Source organism: Xyrauchen texanus, chromosome 35, assembly GCF_025860055.1.
Source record: "Xyrauchen texanus isolate HMW12.3.18 chromosome 35, RBS_HiC_50CHRs, whole genome shotgun sequence".
In the NCBI taxonomy this organism is placed as follows: domain Eukaryota; kingdom Metazoa; phylum Chordata; class Actinopteri; order Cypriniformes; family Catostomidae; genus Xyrauchen; species Xyrauchen texanus.
In genome coordinates this window covers 35,016,894-35,039,683 of record NC_068310.1, presented here as the reverse complement: position 1 = coordinate 35,039,683, position 22,790 = coordinate 35,016,894, and the positions used below count along the sequence as shown (strand labels likewise).

The 22,790-nt window shown below is 38.4% G+C and overlaps 1 protein-coding gene across 2 annotated transcripts in view; it reads left to right on the top strand.

Moving 5' to 3' along the window:
* The window catches only part of LOC127629059 (noelin-like), a 44,384-nt gene that overhangs the window by 7,235 nt on the left and 14,359 nt on the right, over positions 1-22,790 (top strand). The window contains exons 1-5 of one of the 2 annotated variants that reach the window (XM_052106096.1): positions 10,300-10,969; positions 13,460-13,609; positions 14,160-14,315; positions 17,293-17,512; positions 21,721-21,827. In XM_052106096.1, coding sequence (XP_051962056.1) covers positions 10,820-10,969; positions 13,460-13,609; positions 14,160-14,315; positions 17,293-17,512; positions 21,721-21,827 — 783 coding nt within the window. In that variant the 5' untranslated portion in view covers positions 10,300-10,819. Of the gene's footprint in view, positions 1-10,299; positions 10,970-13,459; positions 13,610-14,159; positions 14,316-17,292; positions 17,513-21,720; positions 21,828-22,790 lie in introns of those variants that run through there. The other variant, XM_052106097.1, reaches the window with a different exon arrangement.

Sequence of the window (22,790 nt, the reverse complement as noted above, 5' to 3'; positions counted from 1 at the left end):
TAATATATCTCTTTACATAGATATTTTTTTTCTACTGAAAAACTATAATTTCGTTATTTTACTAGCCCAACTAATTAGTAGCCTACTCATCCGGGCTTTTTAATATATTGAGCCTAAGAAAAAAAAGTCGTCTTTGGGCAGCCTTCTTGCGAAGAGAACAGCCACGCTCACTGATGAGCAAAAGGTCGAGGCAGAAATGACCATGTACCTGCAGGAAATGGCCATTGATGGGGAAGAGGACCCGCTGACTTGGTGGAAAACGAACGACAAAAGGTTTCCGTTCATGGCAAGATTAGCACGGAAATATCTGTGCATATGTGCTACCAGTGCTCCATCAGAGCGGGTCTTCAGCACAGCGGGTAGTGTAGTTACTCCAATCCGCAGCTTATTAAAACCAGATAAAGTGAATATGTTGGTATTTCTGGCCAGAAACATCGAAATTTAAACACGGTCTATGGTGAAAGATATTAGACTTCTTTACGCATTTTTCGTCATCCGTTGCGGAGCTATTCGATTTTGCATATTATTTTTTAAACGTTAATTTGTGTAGTTCATATGACCACTTTACAATATTTCAATAACATAATTTATTTTGTAGCCTGTGCTGAAGTTAATTGTGCTGCTAATTATAAGTGAAATGTTAATGCCGAGTTTCGGTCTGAGTGTTGTTCCGTTTTCTTGTTCTTTATTTGTTGTTCTTCTATGTTTTAATAAATGTGTGTTATTCATATTCACCTTGTTTCTTTCATTTGATTTGACATTATGGATTTATGGCCAAGGACATTTTTCTTTAAAAGTATTAACCAGACAAAAGTTATTTGACGTTCAGCTGGTCTGGGTTTATCTTAGACTGCCGCTTCAGTGTATACAAGAGCTATGTGACAATGAGCAAGATTTTCTGAGACACTACAACTACTAATAATTAATTAATAAAGGCTATTTTCTTGTAGCCTACAACATAAAATATTTTAATCTAAATGTACAGTGTAAGACATGTAAAAAAAGACAAGAACCTAACAATGTCAAGATCAATATTTGTGTAGCCTGCCTGACACGGTATTTTCACAGACTAACACGTCACGTCTCTGGCATATACTACAGTATTTAAAATAGCATATATGCATTAGTTATATTCTCAATTTAATTTACAGAGCAATCCCTGCAAAGTTTTTAGGTTAACTATAGAAGAGACTAGGATTAGTGAGTCACACTAGCAAGACTCGCAAAAGGGGGCGTGGCATCACGATGGTGGCGCTACATCGTGATGTTGGTCAGCCATCACGATGGACGATGATATCGTCCATCGGCACAACCCTACTACTGAGAGACATCCCAGACATTCAGAGCAGCCTCGAACACTTCTACTCCAGAATCCCCGCTCTCTGTTTGATTGACAAAACCACACTCTTTGATGAGTCACTGAGTGGAACATGAACAAGAAGGCCACATCTGAGAGATGGACCGTTGTTTTTCGTAAGCTGGAGTGCAAGACCATCAACTTCGGCGTCTTAGCCAAGGTCGTGGAGTTTATTTTATGCCTGCCTGGTACATCTGCATCTGTTGAGCGTGTGTTCTCATTAATGAACGCTGCATGAACACCAGATAAATCTTGACTCGGTGTAACAGTCATGAAGGCAATGCTCTGCATTTTACTATAATCTCTTGAAAGACAAGTGCACACTGAGAGAACTTGATGCCTGCAAACAGTGCAAGATGACAACAGTTACAAATGCGAATTCGCCCTCTACTTCACATTGATCTGCGCCTAGGTATGGATATGTCAATTTCATTTACTGTCAAGTCTTAAAGGAGAAACAGCACCAAAAGTGTTTCTGACAGAGGGTCAGAATGAGGGTGGAAAAATATTTTTTACAAAACAATATGACTGATTTTTGTGCAAAAGACTTGACCAGTATTAGAATTTAACCTCAAGGAACATATGAAAAATATAAAAGGCATGTCATGACCCTATTAAAACATGAGGCTTTTTGAGGAGAGGTGTGCTATTACATTTTTAAGCATCCAGACTTACAATTTATGCCTGTCAGATAATAAAAATAGCCTAAATATCTTTAAGGATATTTGGAGCTTGGACTCAAGCCAGATCAAGTGGTGCATTCAAGTCCTCCGGGAAAGTTCTTGCGAGGTAAGAGATCGTAATTACGATGTGAGTGCGCTCAAGTGATTTTAGTCAGAACGAACGGGCCCATTTAACACGGTAAGTAATGATTCCAGTAGCATTTTCACTAGAGCCTAGGGCAATTTTTGTGCAGGCAAGCATCTATTTTTTTCAGGTAATGGAAAAATCTAGTTTCATATTACTATATTTTGAATAGGGCGCCAAACAAAATTCCCAAACCACAGAATCTCAGAGTAAATCCCTATGATGCTGAAATATATCCACTACAGACTGTAAAATGTACCAGTGAACACTGCAGGAATCAGACTGCTTGGAGATCACAGAAGAAACACAAGGGTAGGCAAGAGTAAATGTTCGAACAGCAGGGCTTTTTCCAAACATGGCTTCAGCACACCACACCACAAAACTCGTTTGAAGTTTCTGCCAAAAAACAAGAAAAAAAATTATTATTCCTTCTCTGCAGACCGTCTACTCTGTAGAACCGTTAGTCGGGAGGTCGCTAGCGTTCCTGTTCAGCGTGATTGATAAATTTCTCATATCGTGTTGGAGGTTTTCATACGCAGCCTGAAGCTGAAAGCTTTATTGTAGACCATTACAGATGAGTAACTACTGCCACAGTTCTGACCGAGAGCTCAGATGGTTTTCTGCTGGTATATTCTGAACCAACCGTCACCATCCAGCCCTCGTAATATCCAGGATATTATCGTTTTTCTGGGGGCTGAAGGAATTGCACAGCCTTGAATTATTAAACATGATTAAAAAAAAATTAGAAAAAAAAGAACAGTGTTAAAGGGGATCCCGGCTACAGATTTCAGTTTTGCTGTTCTCTTGTTGATGATTGTAAAATTGATTGCTGTTGCTGTAGAGAATGTAGCAATAAAACATTCATATAATCCATTTACTGCAAATCTTGTTTCAGAATTAATAGCAGTAGCTATGTGAGTACCTGACACAACAGATGGTTTGTAAAACTATTGTGCCTGTTGTATGTTGAACCTGGACTTATAGATTCACGATACTATACCTACATTTGGCTCTTTGTACATTATCAGTTCATAAACATTTACATTAATGCATTTGGTAGACGCTTTTATCCAAAGTGACTTATCAAACCCTTATTAAAGGGACAATCCTCCCCGGAGCAACCTGGAGTTAAGTGCCTTGCTCAAGGACACAATGGTGGTGGCTGTGGGGATCGAACCTTTCGATCCCAAAAGCTTTTGCCCACTACGCCACCACCATTCCCCTTAAACACATACTTTTCGCCCTATTCCTCGCAAAATGCGGTCTTATGACATCTAAACACTTTTACTAAAATGTGTATCTTGTTTGAATTACATAACCAACTACATTTACAAGCTTGTTTGAGTGCCATCAAATTGCACAAGCAGCTCAACTGACAGAGCATTGCACTTGCGTTGAAATGGAATTGGGTGCGAGTCCTGAAGAGCGTGCGAGTCAACACGTAAGCCGAAATAGGAGCGCCACAAAATGATGTGGTTTCTTCAGCAGTTGCATATTTCATCTCACATTTGCTTTTTATGTAGTCCACCTACTCTACTCTTACTGATTCAGTCATTTCATGACGGTATGCTGGGTAGGGTGAAGTTTGATGGTGAGCTGTCTGATACGTTTCCCATCAAACGAGGTGTAAAACAGGGCTGTGTATTAGCGCCTACACTGTTTGGTATTTACTTCTCATATGTAGTCAAAAGAGCATATGAAGACCTGGACAACAACACTGGTGTCTCTCTATTGTCACGTAACGATGGTAAAATCTGTCTCGTTTTAAAGCTAAAACAAAGACCCAGCAATTTGTTGTGCGTGAACTACTCTACGCTGATGATGCTGCGTTATGCGCGTCATCTCCAGATCAGCTTCAAATCCTGATAGATCGATTAGCCGAATCATGTGACAAATTTGGACTCACCATAAACATGGAAAAGACTGTTACAATGTCACATGTCCATGACTTTCATACATTTACAATCAATAAGACCCCACTTAAAGAAGTTGAGAAGTTCACTTATTTGGGTTCTACAATAACTCGAAGTGCGACACTTGATCTTGAATTGGGTGCCAGAATTGGTAAAGCGGCTTCTACCTTCGGAAGACTCACTAAACGAGTTTGGCGGAATAAGTACCTGTCCGTCCGAACTAAAGGCAGAATCTATGAAGCCTGTGTCCTGAGTATTCTCCTCTACGGAGCAGAAAGCTGGCCAACCTATCGCCCACAAGAAAGTAGACTTTGTTGGTGCTTTTCACACCAGAAACCTACGGTTCATCATAGGAAAAACCTGGGAGGACAAGATGACAAACGAGGAACTCTTTAAGATAACTAATTCAGAACCTCTATCATCTAGGCTCAAATTTACTCGTCTTAGATGGGCAGGACATGTAAACAGAATGCCACCTTCCCGCATCCCTCATTCTATCCTCCATGGCGTTCTGGAAGAGGAAACTCGTCACACTGGTAGACCAAAGCTTCGCTTTAAAGATGTACTCAAAAGAGATCTTGTTGACTTTGGCATTCAACCTGAATCATGGTCTGTAGCATCAAGGAATCGGGATCAGTGGAGGGCTCAACTTCACAAAGGAAGACAACTAGACTACGCCAACAACCTTCTAAAGTTGAGGGAAAGACGGATGAAGTTAACCAACATGGACTAATGTGAACTACCCAAGCATTGTCATTCTTGACAGACGCATGCCTAAACTAAACTAAAAAGGTGGACATTTCACCTTGGAACTTTGCAAATATGCTGCCACAGTGAATGTAAGGCTGTGAAGATTACATTTGAGGATAGTCTGACATTTAAAACATTAGTTACTGGAAATTTCCCCAATCTGAATTTGTATAATGCAAATATTGGAGAAATATAAACCTCAATAATAAATTAATGGTGTTGCACCATGAACTAGTTAATTAAACAGTCATTTGGCACCAAGTTTGATTGCTTAATGCATTAGCCAAAAACTTTACTTTAGTAAAACTGAGTTTCATAACTTGAGTAAATGATCAAAGCTACTGTACGCTGTATATAATTAATAAGGTCCAGGTCAGAGTGAGTACAAATGTTGCATCAGAAATTATGAACAACCTCTCAAGGTCACTAATTTGTAATATGCCCATTTGCCAGACACAAGTCCAAGGCTATAACACGGGGTCAGCACAACATCATACACAGCCACACAAACAACATTTTATAATGGACCTGTAATGGACAAAGTGCTATATTTATGCAAAATATCATTCTACAGTCTGCTTTGATATGCTCATCAATCTCTCGAATTAAAAACAAGCAGCCTTTGTGATTCAAGTTGCATTGTTCATTGCACACATACACAAACAGGTAGCCCCAGGGTGATTTTTGCTGAAGTGACCTTCTATGGCTCCATCATTCATCCAATCCATCTCTTCTCTATCTCTCTCTCTCTCTCTCACTCACTCACTCACTCACTCACTCACTCACTCACACACACTCTTTACACACAAAATGCAACCATAGAGTAGTGTGGTAGCCTGATGTTACCTAAACTGTTGACTGTATCCTGTCCAGAATGTCCAATACATTTAAAGCCATTACAGAAAGCTTGGATCAACCAAACATAAATGTGTGTGTAATAAGCAGCGACAGGCCCGGAAAGAATATATGCCCTAGATGAAGTGTTTTAGATGTTTTTTGTGTGATGTTTTATTAAAGTGAGGTTGGATATGCTGACTGAGACACAGCTGGATGACTGACTCGCACTCTATACATCGGCCTCACTCTCTGTCTCTCTCTCAGCCCCTCTCACGCTCTCAAAGGTCTGTGTGTGTAAAGTATAGTACATTTGACATATTCATGTTTTTATGTAAAGTAGCAGTTTATTTTGGACTGAACTGGTTTATTTATGAAACAACCACAAAGCTTCTGCTCTTTAAATCAAGTTAGACTCTTAGGCTATATTTTAAAACTGCAATGCAATGCAAAAAATTAAAAATGTAAATAAATATTTCTTGAAAAGTATTGATTATGTCCAAAAAAGTGGAGGGACATTTTCCTCTCAGTTATGGTACATGGATTTCTACACCAATGTAACAATAATAATAATAATACAGTAGATATTATATATATATATATATATATATATATATATATATATATATATATATATATATATATATATATATATATATATATATATATATATATTAGGGCTGTCAATTGATTACAATTTTAATCGAATTAATTACACGATGTCCCAATTAATTAATCGCATATTAAAATATTTGCTGAGAAAGCCCCCCATTTTACAATAATTCAATATATTATGATGAAATAATTATACATAGATATCTTTAAATATAAAAAAATATATATATAAATATTCAGATAATTAAAATGCACTACATTCTTGTGGCAGAAGAGGTCATCATTGATAAGACAATACAAAAAGTGGCTTTAGAATACAATGTATTGTTTACTACCATATTACTGATCATAAGTCAATCATTGACACACAGTTCACAGCAATCCATTTCACAAGTGAATTTGTCAATCAGTTGGAGATTTATTATGAGGGCTTGTTTAAGGACCTGTCAATTTACACCTGCGTCAGACATGCTTGTGTAGCGCCTCGGGTGCATTGCATCATAAACATACATTTTTAGGTCACTGTGTAAAGTTAAATATAGTTTAATACTTAGAACACATCTTGAGATCCCTTAGTTCAAATTTGCGCTCCATCAAGTGTTTTGAACACGAACGTAACGAATGTCTGTTTTGTGCTGCTACTGAAGGGTTGTTTTGTTCACTGTATAAACTGCGTGTTGCCATACCACTGAAGTTTCACTTACTGCCCTCTGGAGTAAACAGGTGGTACTACAAGCTTGCATTTCTCAGGGATCTTCCTTATTACAATCCTGGGGCATTGCGATTAATTGCGTAAATTCTTGAACGCGTTATTTTTAATAAAATTAATTGCACTGAATTAACGCGTTAAATATATATATATATATACTGTATATACAGCTCTGGAAAAAAATGCAAAATTATAAGTTTCACTGGATTTACTATTTATACATTTATACAATGTATTGAACTCGTTTTATTTGCATTATTCGAGGTCTGAAAACACTGGATTTTTTTTTTATTTTGACCAGTTGTCATTTTCTGCAAATAAATGCTCTAAATGAAAATATATGTATTTAAAATTTGGGAGAAATTTTGCCAGTGCTTTATAGAATAAAACAAACATTTTCATTTTCCTCACACACACCTATAAATAGTAAATCCAGAGAAACTGATCATTTTACAGTGGTCTCTTAATTTTTTCCTGAGCTATATACACATATAAAGTGGAGATGTATCGTAATTATGATTTAATCTATTAAAAAAATTTATGTTTAAATTCTACTAAAACAACATAAGAACAGTTTTTCATGTACAAAACATTTGTTGCTTCATTTCTTTTTTCCTCACATGATCCGTCGCTGAAAATGACAGCAAAATGCTGCGCCTGCAGATTAGGACATACATTGATACAGTATTTGTGTTCACAAATGCAGACATTTTTGTGTTTGCTGGGATTCAAGGAAATCTGCTTGACAATTTACAGTATTAGTCTTAAATATTCAAGTGATCAGGTGTGTGCAATTATTGTGGTACAGGGGCCACATCAGCCGTTAAGTAGACAAGAGAGTAAATGAAAAATTCTGCATAGTTGTGTCTTTTAACCCCAGAAGTATGAATGATGCACAATTTTCTGAAATGTATACAGACTGATGGGACCATTCTGTGATTGCTTGAAGTTTTGCTGCTACTTTTCTATCATGTATAGAAGCTGAGTATAATTATTAATTGTTTATTTTACCATACTTCAAGCAGTGGTCATTAAGTATTACATATAATACTCCACACCAGGAGTCTGGTTTAATAGTCGATTCGGAAATAATAGATTCTAAAAGCTTATTTTAAAGTTTGCCGCAATGTGGACCCGTTTACCTGTTTTATTCTGAAAACATTATCAAACCATATACACACTCATGGGTCATGATGTGAGTCTTGTCAGTGGTTTGTTTGGCATGCCATTCAGCATGACACTGATAAATGATTACTGCCAGAGCAACATGCGCATACTTCATAATACTTGAAGGGACTTCAGTATTTTACAAATAACACTAATAACAAACATATTCCTCTCTCACTTGGTTTTGCTTGCGTGTCCCATATGATGCGAAGATCTATTGGGATTTTACTAAAGTTCATCACTGAAAAGGATTGCTCGCAGACTTGGCACTAAACATCACACGCAGCCTCATGAATGGACACGGAGTGGCTGCATCACACTTTTCTTTGAGCACTAAGTATTTTATTTTTTCGAAGAGGAGAGAGAAAGCTCGCACTCGCATGCATGGTTGCCAGCGTGCATAAATTAAGTATGACATAAGGCGAAATATTTCCTATATGTGCAAGTATAAATCTCTGCTTGGGGTGTTGCATCTATTATTTGGCAACCATGAGCATATTAAAAGCTTGTGGATGCACGATGGGTCCCAAAGCCAGATGAATGAAAGCTCTAATAAAAAAACGTTCATGATAAAGTAGTTTGCCCTGGTCTGCAATTGAGGGTGCTCTAAGGTTCGTTTAAGCACTCTCAAGCATCCCTGTAGAACCGGGCCTGTTTATATACAGACAGACAGACAGATACGATAGATAGATGGATAGAAATAACAGACAACTGTGGAATCAAGTTGTACTAAAATTTACTTTCATAAATAGAATATTCTAAGAAAAACCCTGGAGTAAATAGTGACAACTAGCCCCATTTCAAATAATGTCATTTTTTCTTTATATATTATGATGTATGCATGTCTAATGAGGTGTTTTGCACATTTTACTGTGTTTATATGAGACTATCCACTATTCACTACTTTGGTACAGCTGATAATAATTTTCATTTATGTATAAAATACTTTGCTAATAATATTATTACATGTATTATATATTCTATATTATGATTACGATGAGAAAAGTAACATATTACATCACATAATGTTAAAGTGAACTCTTGTACAGTTTTAAATGCAACAAATCGGGTCAATTCAACCCGTAATTCTGAAGCAAGGGGACACTAAAAACAAAAGATGGTCTGCTGACTTAAGATTCACTTTACAAAAGCTGCAATTCAAATGAACATTTGGAGGTGTAGTTCTGTGACTTTATTGAGGATACAGAATTTGTATGGTAGAAGCCACGCCTCTTTCCAATTATCCACTCCTCATTCTGTAAGACGGCCAGTACTGGATGACATGCATTACAGTACCAACTATTGCAACACGGTGGCGCTCGAGTCATTCTGAACAAAGGTATGCATTTATGAAGAGACGCACTCTGGATGTCTGCGCTCATACAGGGCGTTTCCTTTCTGTTACAAACTACATATGTTACTTATACATTACATATAAGAAACTCAACATATAGGTAATAGATGCATATAAATACATTACTCAAACAATATGTTTGTGATGTTCAGGGCTCATGGGCATATAGGTTAGTGCTAATAGGCTGCAGTATGTCCCCATATGTTTTATGGATTAAGAAAAATATGAATCTCTGAATATTTTAAGAATGCAATTTTTTTTCTTTTGTTGTTATTTATCTTTTATCACATTTTAATACACATTTAATACACTTTATTTTTGTTTTAGTACATTTTAAATAATATCCTTAGGTGCTATTCACTATCTAAAGCCTATTCTATTTCTGAAAGACTGGAATAGGTTACACTTTTACTACGTAATACTGACATACAGTAAAATATAACACAATCATATTCATTTTTACTTTTTTACATGGTTCTGAAGGTATTGCATATCAGGAATGACCCATATATTAAAATATATGCAAATATTAAAACATCTATAAGGTTGCAGTAAAGAGTTTTACACCAAATGGGACATTTATGGTGTCCTTTTCCCTCAGGCCTTTATGGTGATGTATGTCCTCTAGTGTCTTAAGGGAGTTTATGAATGGTAGGCTATTATTTCAATGACAGTGACTTAACACGCTGGCAAGGGGCTTGTTAAATTAACATCAAGTAGGTAATGTCACCTGCGCGTGATCATTATTCACTCGCGTTGATTTGGACTGCGCGTGGTGGCTATGACAGCATCGGCCCATTAAAGCGATCCGTTGCCAAGTGCAGGTCCCCGGTGGCGCGCGAGGGGCGTCTCGTGAGCACAGGGGGCTCTTGACATCACGCTCGCCTTCATATAGGGGCGCGTGGCGCCGCCTTCTTTCTCATCCACGGAGAGCAGTCAGTGTGGTCGGTTGTAGCTGTCCCGAGTAATTCACTTGCGCGTGGAAGGCACAAGACAAAAAGGGCGTGAACACACATCAAAACGGCACGATAACGGGAAAAACGCCAGACGACACCAGCGCGCGCAGACGGTCCGGCTATCTCGGTTTCTGGCTGGTTTTCATCACTGCAACCCCACAGGACTCTCTGTTCAACATCCAAAAAGCGTCAAGATGAGCACCATGAGACCGTCCGAACCGGGACCGTTAGAGGAGATGATGTTAATGAAGGTGAAAGTGATGCACGAGGCGCTCACGGGCAGGGATGCTCGTCGTTACGGTTCCCCGGTGGCGCGTGTAGAATAATGAAAGTTGGGGTCAAACGCTGTGAGCAGAGATGTCGGTGCCTTTGCTGAAGATCGGTGTGGTGCTCAGCACTATGGCCATGATCACCAACTGGATGTCCCAGACTTTGCCATCACTGGTGGGGCTCAACACCACCAAACTGACCGCGGCGCAAGGCGGCTATCCGGACCGGAGTATAGGAGTAAGTCTCAAAATTCAGATGAAAAGTTCCGATATTTAATGTTATGCAATATTCTTTATATTTCTGTGTGTCTCGAAGCGACGCAACGCCACGGGGTTTTCTACATTACAAGGGGCAGTTCACGCCGAACGCGTTTTGGCGTATGTCCGCGCTGTTTTTCAATCGGTTTCTTGTGTAAGCATGCACCAAACGTACGTTTTTGCATCATTGCGCCCCGTCCCCCCCTGTCAAGTTAAAAAGAACTGTTACACTTGTAAACATTTTGAACAAACTTTTTGAGACAACTTATGTTTTATTTCGTTGCGTCTAGCTTTATTAGTTAAAGGACGCGTTCGGTCCGAACGGCTCTAAGGAGGCGTTCACACAGAACGCGCTTGAAATTAGATAGAAAGAATACACCAGAATTTAACAGAAAGCGCGTGTATAGACACCATACGATCAGCTTTCCGTTCTGTTCCATTTCGTTGCACTTTGTCCAGCTGTTTTTAAGCTAGGGGTGTTCAAACAGGACACGTAATTGCGTTCAAATCACAGCACAATGTAAAAAGACGCGTTTTTAGCAGTTTTGAAAAACGCTAAATCGGGAAAGACCTTCGTCTGACGCGCGTGTACAAAAAATAACGCGTCATGTGTGAACGCCCCCTTACATTAGAGATATTATTTGGTCACTCGTGCTTAATGAAGTGTTGCTCGAAATTAATAACTTGTTTTGTAGAGCTGCTTGGAAATAGCGCTTTGTTTGTATTGTAACTTACTATAATATTTATTGACAAAAGAACCATGTGTAATTGTAGGTGAAAGCTGACATTTTGTTTTTAATAGGATGCCAATTTTGTCAAACAATATACAAGTAGATGTTGGTGTCAATTAGAAACTGATTGTTTTGAACAATTTAATTATGGTATGATGGCTGTATTGTACTATAGTAGTCACGATGGATGGATGGATGGATTTGGAGATTTCCTTTTTAAAGATTCGTGACTATCCTGACCTGCACAAGTGAATCAGTCCAACATGTGTTTCATTCTAAAAGGACTATAGACAGGCTGTGATTGGAGCTGCGACACACACAATAATAGTTCATGTCCGGCATGCACAGAAGAACATTGTGTGTGTGTTTGTGTGTGTGTGTGTGGATGAATAGACCTTTTTCACGCCAGAGCCATCTTTGATTTTTAATGGGAATGACAACGAGACTGTGATTGATAGACTTACAGTCTCTTAAATGGCACGGTATAAAGCTCCAAGATCACATCTGATTTTCCATAACTCATGTTGTTTGGAGTGCTTTGCAAATTGAATGTCCTTAGACAGATATTTTATCAATGTTCTGTCCGTGTAACGATCCAAAACCCCTTTTAACTGCAGCACTGAGTACAGCCTATCGAATAGACTGTACGTCTATCCCTCACAGCCTCATTGTCATTCCCATTAAAAATCAAAGATGGCTCTAGCATGATTAAGGTCTATGGGATTAATGTTTGTCTTCCTGGGTGAAGTGGTAGTAGATGGAATGGTTGGTGGGAAGAGGGGCGTAGCCTGACAAGGCAGCAGATGGGGCTTTATGTAATCTTGTGTCGCCTGTATGTGTTTTATATGTCAATGAGTGTGGGATTATAAATTAAACCACAAACCTCAGTTGACAATGAAGCTGTAATGTTTGGTCAGATCAGACATAAAATCAATTGTCTTTTGGCATGCTTTGTTGACAGCAATTCTCTGATTGGTTGAGCATTTCTCATTAGGATTCATGGTTAGTGTAGTTTTTCACCAGGAATTCTGCCATTAAAAATAATTTTTAAAAAAATGTAAGTTGAAGTAACGTGGACTGATGGCTTCAAGAGAAGCATATACACCATCGATGAACAACATCGGAGCTTACGGTAGATCTGTCTATCGTATTTAGTTTAATAAGTTAATGTTAAAAATGTATTCGCCTATGGAAAAGTGAATGGGATTTTTACTTCCGGAAATGGAAGTGGAGCGTAGTTCTAGCGGGAAGACCAGCAGGTGTACATCATCACATCATTAGCTGGGTAACTCCTAGCCAATCGCACGTAAGCCATTGCTTTATAAGTCCGCTCACAATCTATCACATTGCTGTTTCGGTGAGCTAACACTGCAATCTCCACCACCACTAGTTGAGCCCTGTCCCGCAGGGGGGTAGGCTCCTCGCCCCTGCCTCCTATCTCCGGCAGGACATGACGGTTCCGGGTACAACTCCCTCGGACTGCCGGACGGGGCCTACGCCAAAGAGAGAGACATCACCTCCCGTTTTACATCTATCAAATAAATGGCATCTCAAACTTCACTCAAGCCTGCGTGTCTTCCCAATAGAACCAAACTGTTGCGCTCTATTACAATAGCAAGGGAGATTATGATTTATGTCATAATCATGCAGCCGTACTATGAGTAGTCCGTCTCCTCCAATACTGTCTCTAACCAGATCCATTCTCTCTGTCTCTGTCTTTCTCTCTCTCTCCTTGCCAGGTGTTACCCGCTAACCCAGAGGAGTCATGGCAGGTGTACAGCTCAGCTCAGGACAGCGAGGGCAGGTGTGTGTGTACAGTTGTTGCACCTCAGCAGACCATGTGCTCGAGAGATGCCCGCACCAAACAACTCCGCCAGCTACTGGAGAAGGTAACCGTGATTACTGCTCTTGAATCATAGTTGCGTGTTGAGTGACAATGTACCTCGTGACCCATCACACTCTGCCAGGTCGCCCTTGAGCAACACATTCCCTTTTAGCGTAACATTGGCATAGACGTTAAATCCATGACAACGGAATACCCCCAGAGATCAAAGTGACCTGGAGGGATGAGCCTAACCACACTGTCACATTGTCAACAATACAATTTACCACAATGTAGTATAAACATGTACACCCACACACACACTCACACACAGACAGTTAATGACTTCCTCTGGAACATGGTTGACACCTAGGCAAACATGTTCCAGAAATATATTCAGGTTTTCCTGTTAAAGACAATGATGCAAACAGGGACAACCACAAGGGATCAAATTATTAGTAGTTGTGGAAAAACCGTAGATGATCTCGCAAGTCTTCTAAAAGCCATTCATTAAAAAACAAATGTGTTTTACTTAAAGACAGTTAAAATGCATGGGCCTGGATATTTACACACATTTATATCTTTTGCATCTCTGTGTGTTTGTGTCTTTTTAATAGGTGCAGAACATGACGCAATCAATCCAAGTATTGGACCAGCGTACCCAGAGAGACCTGCAGTATGTCGTTAAGATGGAAGATCAACTCCGCGGCCTGGAGACCAAATTCAGACAGGTGGAAGAAAACCACAAACAAAACATTGCCAAGCAATACAAGGTACCTATACACAAACTGCACCTGCACATTTCAAACACACAATACCTACATTTTGCATGAATTCATTCTAGACAAAATTATCTTTATTCTAAAGATGCAGCTGATAAACAGAACTGGATCTGAAACTGTTCATATGGCCAGACAAAACACAGACTCACTCGCAAACTGAAACACTCGACAGATTTCATGCATACATACCTGTAAACACTTGTGTGACCATTTCTAAACGTGCAGACCTGCTTCATTATTGTATGCAATATTGTAGAAAAATATGTATATAAAATATAATTAATATTACAAAACCATTAAGAATATTATGAAAATCAAAGCTAATTCTTAATAATAATAACAAAAGGTAAAATACAAAAACTACAAAGTAAAAAAAAACAACAAAGACTATAAAAATATATAGATGGAAGTTACAGTTATCGGGGCCAGGGGAAGAAAACATAATTTTGAAAATAGATTTGAAATAGATCCCGTGGAATCCTTGTTGTGAAAATTCAACTTTAATCACAGTTGCACATTTAGGATTTTCTTCAGTTATAGCGCCCCCCAGCATCTCAAATTTATGAAATTTGGCATGCGCTCCCAGAATGTACTGATCTCCATGTGTACCAAGTTTTGTAACATGTGGATATTCTGCTCACAAGATACAAGCCAATTAGTCATTACAGGCCACACCCAAAAACCTATTGGCTCATATCTTCTAAATAAATTAATAATTGTTTTTGATAACTTGTCAAGAACATCTTTAGATGATACTTACCAAACTTTGTTTGAATCCGACAAAGTAAAATGCAAGAGGAAATACACATTTTTGAGCCCATACCATTACGGAGTTATTAGTAAAATCGTAAATTAGCTTATTTTAGCGCCACCTTGGGGATGATTCTCACAAAAATTGGTACACAGTCTCATTTCGACACCCTGTATGTTTAAGCCAAATTAATATTTATCAGCTGTTCTCAATTTAAATATTTAGTTGCTGAAATATGATTGGATGCTGAGGCCATTTTGTTGATTTATCCAACCGATATTTTAAGGATATACCGGTATTAGGACATGACACAGCACCCCCCATTGGCAGAATTGGATGAAATTTGGTGTGTATCGTCATAATGTCTTCATGTCAATGACTACAAAGTTTCATTAAGTTTGGACTTTGCATTTAGAAGAAATAGGTTGATAAGTGAATAAGGGCCATGTATGCACAATTTGGTGTGAATCATACAAACAGCATAGGACGAGTTTGAAAAAGTACTGCCTAAGTTTCTACGACTTACGGTCTCTAGCACCCAGACACTTTTAAGGCAGAAAAAGAATATGAAAAAGAATAATAAGCAATCACTACAAATACAATAGGTTTCCAGCAATATTTGGTGCTTGAACCCCCAATAAAAAAAGATCTGCACATTTTTTACTTCTATAATGTATCGTACAAATTTGGTCCCTTTTGAAACACCCCATGGCTCACACTTTGCATACTACCTGATGCATGCATGCATGGAATGTAATATTGTTTGCACTTTGTAACACGACAGTGTGCATGTGTGAGCATGTGAGACTGTGTGTGCGAGTCTGTGAGAGCAAGTGAATGTGTTAGATAGTTTAGTGAGTTAGCTCCCTGTGCTGAGTGTGTTGTTTCTTGCTTGCAGGGCTAACTATAAAGACATGATAGGAGAGCCAGAGGCCAGAAGAGGCAGGTCTAACCCACGATTGGCTGAAGTGGGCGTCAGTCACGCTGTTTATGTCACGATTCTCTTATTCTATTCGACATTAGCTGTAAGAAACACTCCTCCCCCTTCCTTATCCAACCACCAATCAGATCCCCTCCTGCATGCTACTTTAAAGAATTGTTACGTTTTATTTATATGATCTCTATTATTATTTAGTTACATTGATATTGCTATTATTAGCATTAATATTATCATCTTTGCTAGTATTGCTTTAGTTTTTTTAGTTTTTATTATTATTTGTCAATATGAATCTTTGGTTATTGGAGTAATATGCGTTTGAAGTAAACAATGAAATCATTATACCACATTGTTGTATGTGATTTGTAATTTTAGCATGTGTCCTGTTGCATTCTTAACGATAACTAATAAAGTCTTTTCCCAATTGTTGACCGTGTTCAGTGCGCTTCATTTCGTCGATAAATGTATGTAGATATATAATTAATATACGAATCTCAGAAGATTTTACTGCAGTTTGGCCTCTGGTCTCTCACTGGCTCTACAAGCACACACACCAAGCCCTTACAGTCAACATACACTCTTAAAAATAAAGGTTCTTCAATGTTTCTTTGGTTCAGCTAATCAAGAACCATTTTCACTCGTTAGGGTTGTAGAGTTCACTATTTAGTTCTTTGGAGAATAAAAAAAGTTATTCAGATTGTATATTTGTTTTAATGTATCTATCTCTTAGCAGAGGACAACTGAAGCCCTACAGGTTTCTTTTTAATCAGCATGACATACATGAAAAAATTAACCGGTTTGGCTATTTCAAGTACATCCATTATTAACAAGTGCACAAAACTTTACAGGCATGCAGTCTTTGTAGACAAACATTTTAAGTAGAATGGGACAAATCTATTCTGTTCCAGCATGACAATGTCCCTTTGCATAAAATGATGCCCAAAAAGAATTTGGTGTTAAAGAACTTGACCGGTCTACACAAAGCCCAGACCCAAACTCCACTGAACACCATTTAAAATGTTCTCCAATGGCATCACCCTTTTTAGAACCTTTATTGAAAGGAGTGGACATATCCACACACAAAGGCTGATGCATTGCATACACCCTCATCTTCACCAGTAAACAACATCCAGACTGTTCATATCACTGTAGACAGCGACCAGGGCTCGCACAGACTGTCCTTCCTCCAGAATTACTGGATGACACTTTGCCATTCCAACATTTCCACCATTCTGGGAGGCCCACTTTGCATCTGAGCATACTTTATTGGGTATTTTCAGGCCATAAAGGCAAAAATGGCGGAGCTGCGTCCATTGATCCCAGTACTCGAGGAGTACAAAGCAGATGCCCGGCTCGTTCAGCAGTTTAAAGAGGAGGTGCAGAACTTGACAGCCAGCCTGGGGCTTCTTCAACAGGAGATGGGAGCGTATGACTACGACGACCTCCACTCCCGTGTGGTTAGCCTAGAGGAGAGGCTACGTGCATGCATGCAGAAACTGGGTATGACGCACACATTAACATTGACTTTTTGATTCTATACAAATAAAGCTTATTATAAATAGTACAGGCTTACTAAACCCCCAAAGGAACACCTAAAAGACGAATTTTTAGATTAAAAACAAAACATTTAATTGATTTACAAACCACCTTTCTGTTTGAGGAGATTGACCAAAAAGGGGTTTGTCAGATTTACCCAAACAGGACATTTTCCTAGATCAAAATCCTTTTGCTGGTTCTGGAACAACTTTTCCATCAAACAATTATAGCCCAAACTTATCGCTAACCCAATTACTAAACTCCGAAATCTGATTGATAGGTCCCATTACCAAAGGCTTGGTTCACACTGCAGGGGAAATCCGATTCGCACTTACTTTTTCTGGATTCACGAAACATTCTTATTATGTATAAAATTCTTCTTAACTACTTTTTCTTCTTATTTGCAAAATTTGATTGCTCTTCATAAAATGCACTTAGGAACATTCTTATCATTTACCCTAAGAACTTTCTTAATTTGTTTTCTCAAGAAGATTCCCTGGAATAAGGCCCTAGATTTGTTTCTCTGCAGTCATTTTTGCTAGTCATTGTAATGATGCAAAGATACACTTTTGTGATACATTTAACTATGTACTGTACAATATTTTTTGCAGTTGATTACCATTTTCTTGAGGGCAGTTTCCAAATCTGTACACATTTATTGCAGACAATAGCGGTAAAAATCAGTAAAAGAGGGGATAGGCAAAGACATGCACTATGTCTTTACATAACACCTGATGTAACTACCCAACAAATGACAAAAAAACCTCACATGCAATCTGATCTGATCGTTCAAGGCTGAGACACATTAACAAAAGTCTATTTTAATCAGATATTTAATCAGATAACCCACTAAGAAGGTGGCTTGGACCAGGCTTGTGAAAATTGGATTTCATGTGTACTTCCTGTTCATTCTACAAAAAACTATATGGACTTGAGGCAATTAGCCATATAAATAAATTGGAGATTGTTCAAGGTACACACCCTACTTGGATAAATCATGTTTAGCATAATGTACAGCTTTCAATGGTTTACAAATAAAGTGAATTATGATAATTAGAGACAAACCCTTACCCTACCACAATAATGAAAACATTTTTAAAATAATAATAATATAAAAACCTCTATGCACTTATTTATAAACCACTTTTCTGTTGGCACAAAGGACATTGGCAAAAGGAGGCTTTAACAGATTTAACAACACACCTGAACTGTCTAAAATATCATCATCCAATAAAACAATAGGTATGAGCTGGCTTGCATCATCCACACACTCTTAATTACTTCCAGTAAAAATGGACGTAAGAATGATTTCAAAAGAGGTGGAACAAATGAATGAATCAATTGTTTCTCATTGACAGTGATTGGATTCAATTGAAACCAAATTACCGCTTTAGTTTTTAGAACAGATCTCAACAATTTCTCAAAATGTGCTCAGTTTTGCCAAGATACCAAAGTCTCAATATGAACTCAAAAATTATATGGTGTCCACATTCATTATACTGTAGGTCTCATTTGATCGGAAAACAGGTCACCCCAAACTATGCTGGGATGGACGGCATGCAATGTTTGATACTGCCATAGTGTCACAGTGTTTACACTTTTCTTGTTTACTACTCTTTGCATATTAAGCTAGGATAGGAGAACAGATTTTATCGTAGATTTGAATGACACGCATAACTGAGGACTCCCTGAAGTCTTATGAGCTGTGAAAAAGAGAAACCTCCAAGCAATTAAACATTTCTTCTGGGACTCTCCGTTTCTGCAAACACCCTCTTTCTCTCCGCTTCACTCTTAGTTTTTGCAAGAGAAATCTGGGCCAACTTTACTGTACAATCAATACTGCTTTTAAAATGGCTTGATTTATCTTTCTGTTTCAAACACACACTGGGGCCTGATCCTTCTGTCCTTTATCTGGTAAATACAAATCTACCTTTACAGAATAAAAACCCCCACATGAATTTCACCTACGATCACTATCACTATGCTTTACGTTAAATATTTAATTTTAGCACATTAAAGACTGAATTATGCCTCAAATTGTGCGATTTGTTGAAGTGAGGTGGGCTTTTACATTTCTAACCAGTTGTTTTTACCATTTTTGCCTATGGAAGATAAAAAAAATACCACTGGCAACCACCCAGAACCCCTTAGCATTTTGGGGCTGAGTTTTGCACCACTCACATTTTCCTTTAAAAAGTGTTTCACATGTGCGATTGTGATGCCTCAAATGCTATTTTCATGTGCTCATGCAAAACGAAACAAAAACACATGTTATATAACAACAATAATCACTAATAACACATGATACATTGTTATTTTTTCTTTTGTGTGGTTATGTATTTTGTTCCAGATGTGTGACTGTGGTGTCTGCAGTATGTGTGAAATAAGGCTTTAGTCTAAATAAAGTACCATTATAATTTAGTCCTGCATCTCCCTCCAGACTCAAGATTATAGCAGAGTATGTTAATCTCAGTGTGTGTGTGTGTGTGTGTGTGTGTGTGTGTGTGTGTGTGTGTTTGATGGGGGAGGGAAGCACAGGGAAAAAAAACACTACAGTTTTATTGCTCTCGCAATACCATGGAACGTCAAATGTCATCAGTTCTGACATTTATCAACATTGTATTCGTATATCATGTTTTCTGTCTTTCACAGAAAACATGATATAAGCTCATATATTATAAATGAAGCTAGCTACATTCCCCAGCTTTGCCCCATCTGTATTATAACAGTCAACATGAAATCTCTATGTAAAGCGCTTAGTGTCAGAAAAGCGTGTAAGAGTGTAAAATTATTCAATTCATTATTAAAATTAAGTCAAACCTATTGACTTTCATAATACACATTACTGGTCTTATGGTGAACAATTAATCATGCTTACTATTACAAAGAACATAACATCTTTCATCAAAATGTAAAAACTTTCTCCACCTCTGAAATGACTTTTCTTTTTTCAGCTGACGTTGCCAATACTTCCCATTTTTTCAACCCCTCCCCTCCAACCACCTGTCATATCGAGACCACTTGTCATGATCCAATCAATTGTTGATGGATAAAACGAAGTCCCGATCCCACAGTATTCTACATTTTGAACATCCTAACTAAAATCCAAACTAATATGGGTTGCAATCCCCCATTTGTGTTTACTTTGAGAGTTAAAACTGGAGACTAAGGGTGTGTTCACACTTGTAGTTCGGTTCTATTGGTCCTCTTGGTCTGGACCAAAAATGAAATATATAGATTTAGTCCTGGTTCGTTTAGCATTCACACTGGCATTCTTAACACCGTACCCAACGATACAAAACCAATGGCTTCAGGGAAAAGTCACGACCGGATTGGACAGCTTTAATGACGTATATTGTTTGACGGAACTTACCGTACATCCAAAACAATGCTGGCAAAATGCGCCCGTTGGATGTATATATGGTGGTATTTTTACCAGCTGAGAACAAACAACGAGTTAGTAAAATGTGCAAAGGAGTCAAAACAATGGCAGGAATTCCTCCGTTGCACACACAAATGAAAATATGCTGCAAGGACGGCTGACGGGCGGTTCCGACGCCAGTACCGAACTTAATGGGAAACATAGCTCCTATGATGAGAAGAACCAGCTATGCTTGAGGTCAGTATTACTTCCTGTTTTTGGTCCATTTAGACGCCATGTTGCGTTCATATATCAATTGAACCTTACCAGAGTTCGTTTTGAAGCGGACCGAGACCCACTTTTCAGGCGGTTTCGGTTAGCTTGTTAAGTGCGCACCAAGGTTCGGGTGACGGCGTTCACACTTGTTCAAATGAACCGCACTAACAGAGCAATCGCACCAGAGTTCGTTTTTAATCGAACCAAACCTGTCAAGAGTGAACACACCTTAAGAGACTGGTAAAAACATAAACAAAAAAGCAATGCTACAGATTATCTCTCTCGCCATCTTTAAGGAATGTCATGAAGCTCAGTGTGACTCAATTAAAATCTTTTAAGCAGAACCTTCATTCCAAAGTATAAATTAACATAGTAATTAAGCCTTATTCAGACACATCATAAAATTACAGCATTAAATCACTGAGCTCATTAAGTTGTGCGTGTGTGTGAATACGACAATGGGTTTATTATAACACAGTAGGTATATGAGTGTATGTGCTTGTGTGTTGTTAAATGTGTGTTTTGTGTTCTGCAGCATGTGGGACGCTGACGGGCATCAGTGATGCAATCACTATTAAAATATCCGGGTCACGGTTCGGATCCTGGATGACCGATCCACTCGCTCCTGAAGGAGACACTAGGGTGAGTGTAAACCAACACACATACATGTGTATACTGTATAGTGGGACCGCTGGTGAAAATATTTCTATTTTGCATATTATTTGATTAATGACCTACAAATAGTGCAGAATCGTACATATTTCTAATTCATTTTATGGCAATTCGTTTTTTTTATCCCAACAATTTCTGCTTATTTCCAGGTTTTGATTTTGAATAACAAAATTTCAATGTGGAGTTTTGGACCCCACTGTATTGATACACACTCTTATAAGTTCCACAATCAACTTTTTATTTTCAAGTTCTTCTCAATACATCTACTAATGCTTTAAACCCAGAAAATAGCTTTTTATTCTCCAAAGAACCATATAGTCAACTCAAGAAAAAATGGTACTTGATAAGGGTAAGGCTGTGGCTCAGAGCGGGTCGGCCACTAATCGTAGGGTTCGTGGATTGATTCCCGGCCCACACGACTCCACATGCCGAAGTGTCCTTGGGCTAGACACTGAACCCCAAGATGCTCCCAATGGCAGGCTAGCACCTTGCATGGCAGCTCTGCCGTCATTGGTGTACGAATGTGTGTGTGAATGGCGCTTTGAATACCTATAATGTTAAAAAGGCGCTATGTAAGTGCAAACCATTTACCATAAGATGAGGTTCTCTGTTGAACCCAAGAACCATTGATGAACCAGAATGGTTCTCTTAATTTCTCGATTTCAACCACTGATTAATATAATGCATTTGAAATGTTCCTGATCAAGTGGATGTGTTGAGTTAAGTTGTGTCTGGTTTTTAAAAATACAGGTTATAGATAAACTCTAAAGAGTAATTTCCTCCTGTCGGACACAAATATGCAGGATCCTCATTAACATCCAGATTGAGTTATGTCGCTGTGTGTTTTATGCCTGCAGTCAAACCCTGCCGGCAACTGCTTTATAAACACATTGCAACATCTCAATGTAAGACATTGAAAAACAAACCTCAGGG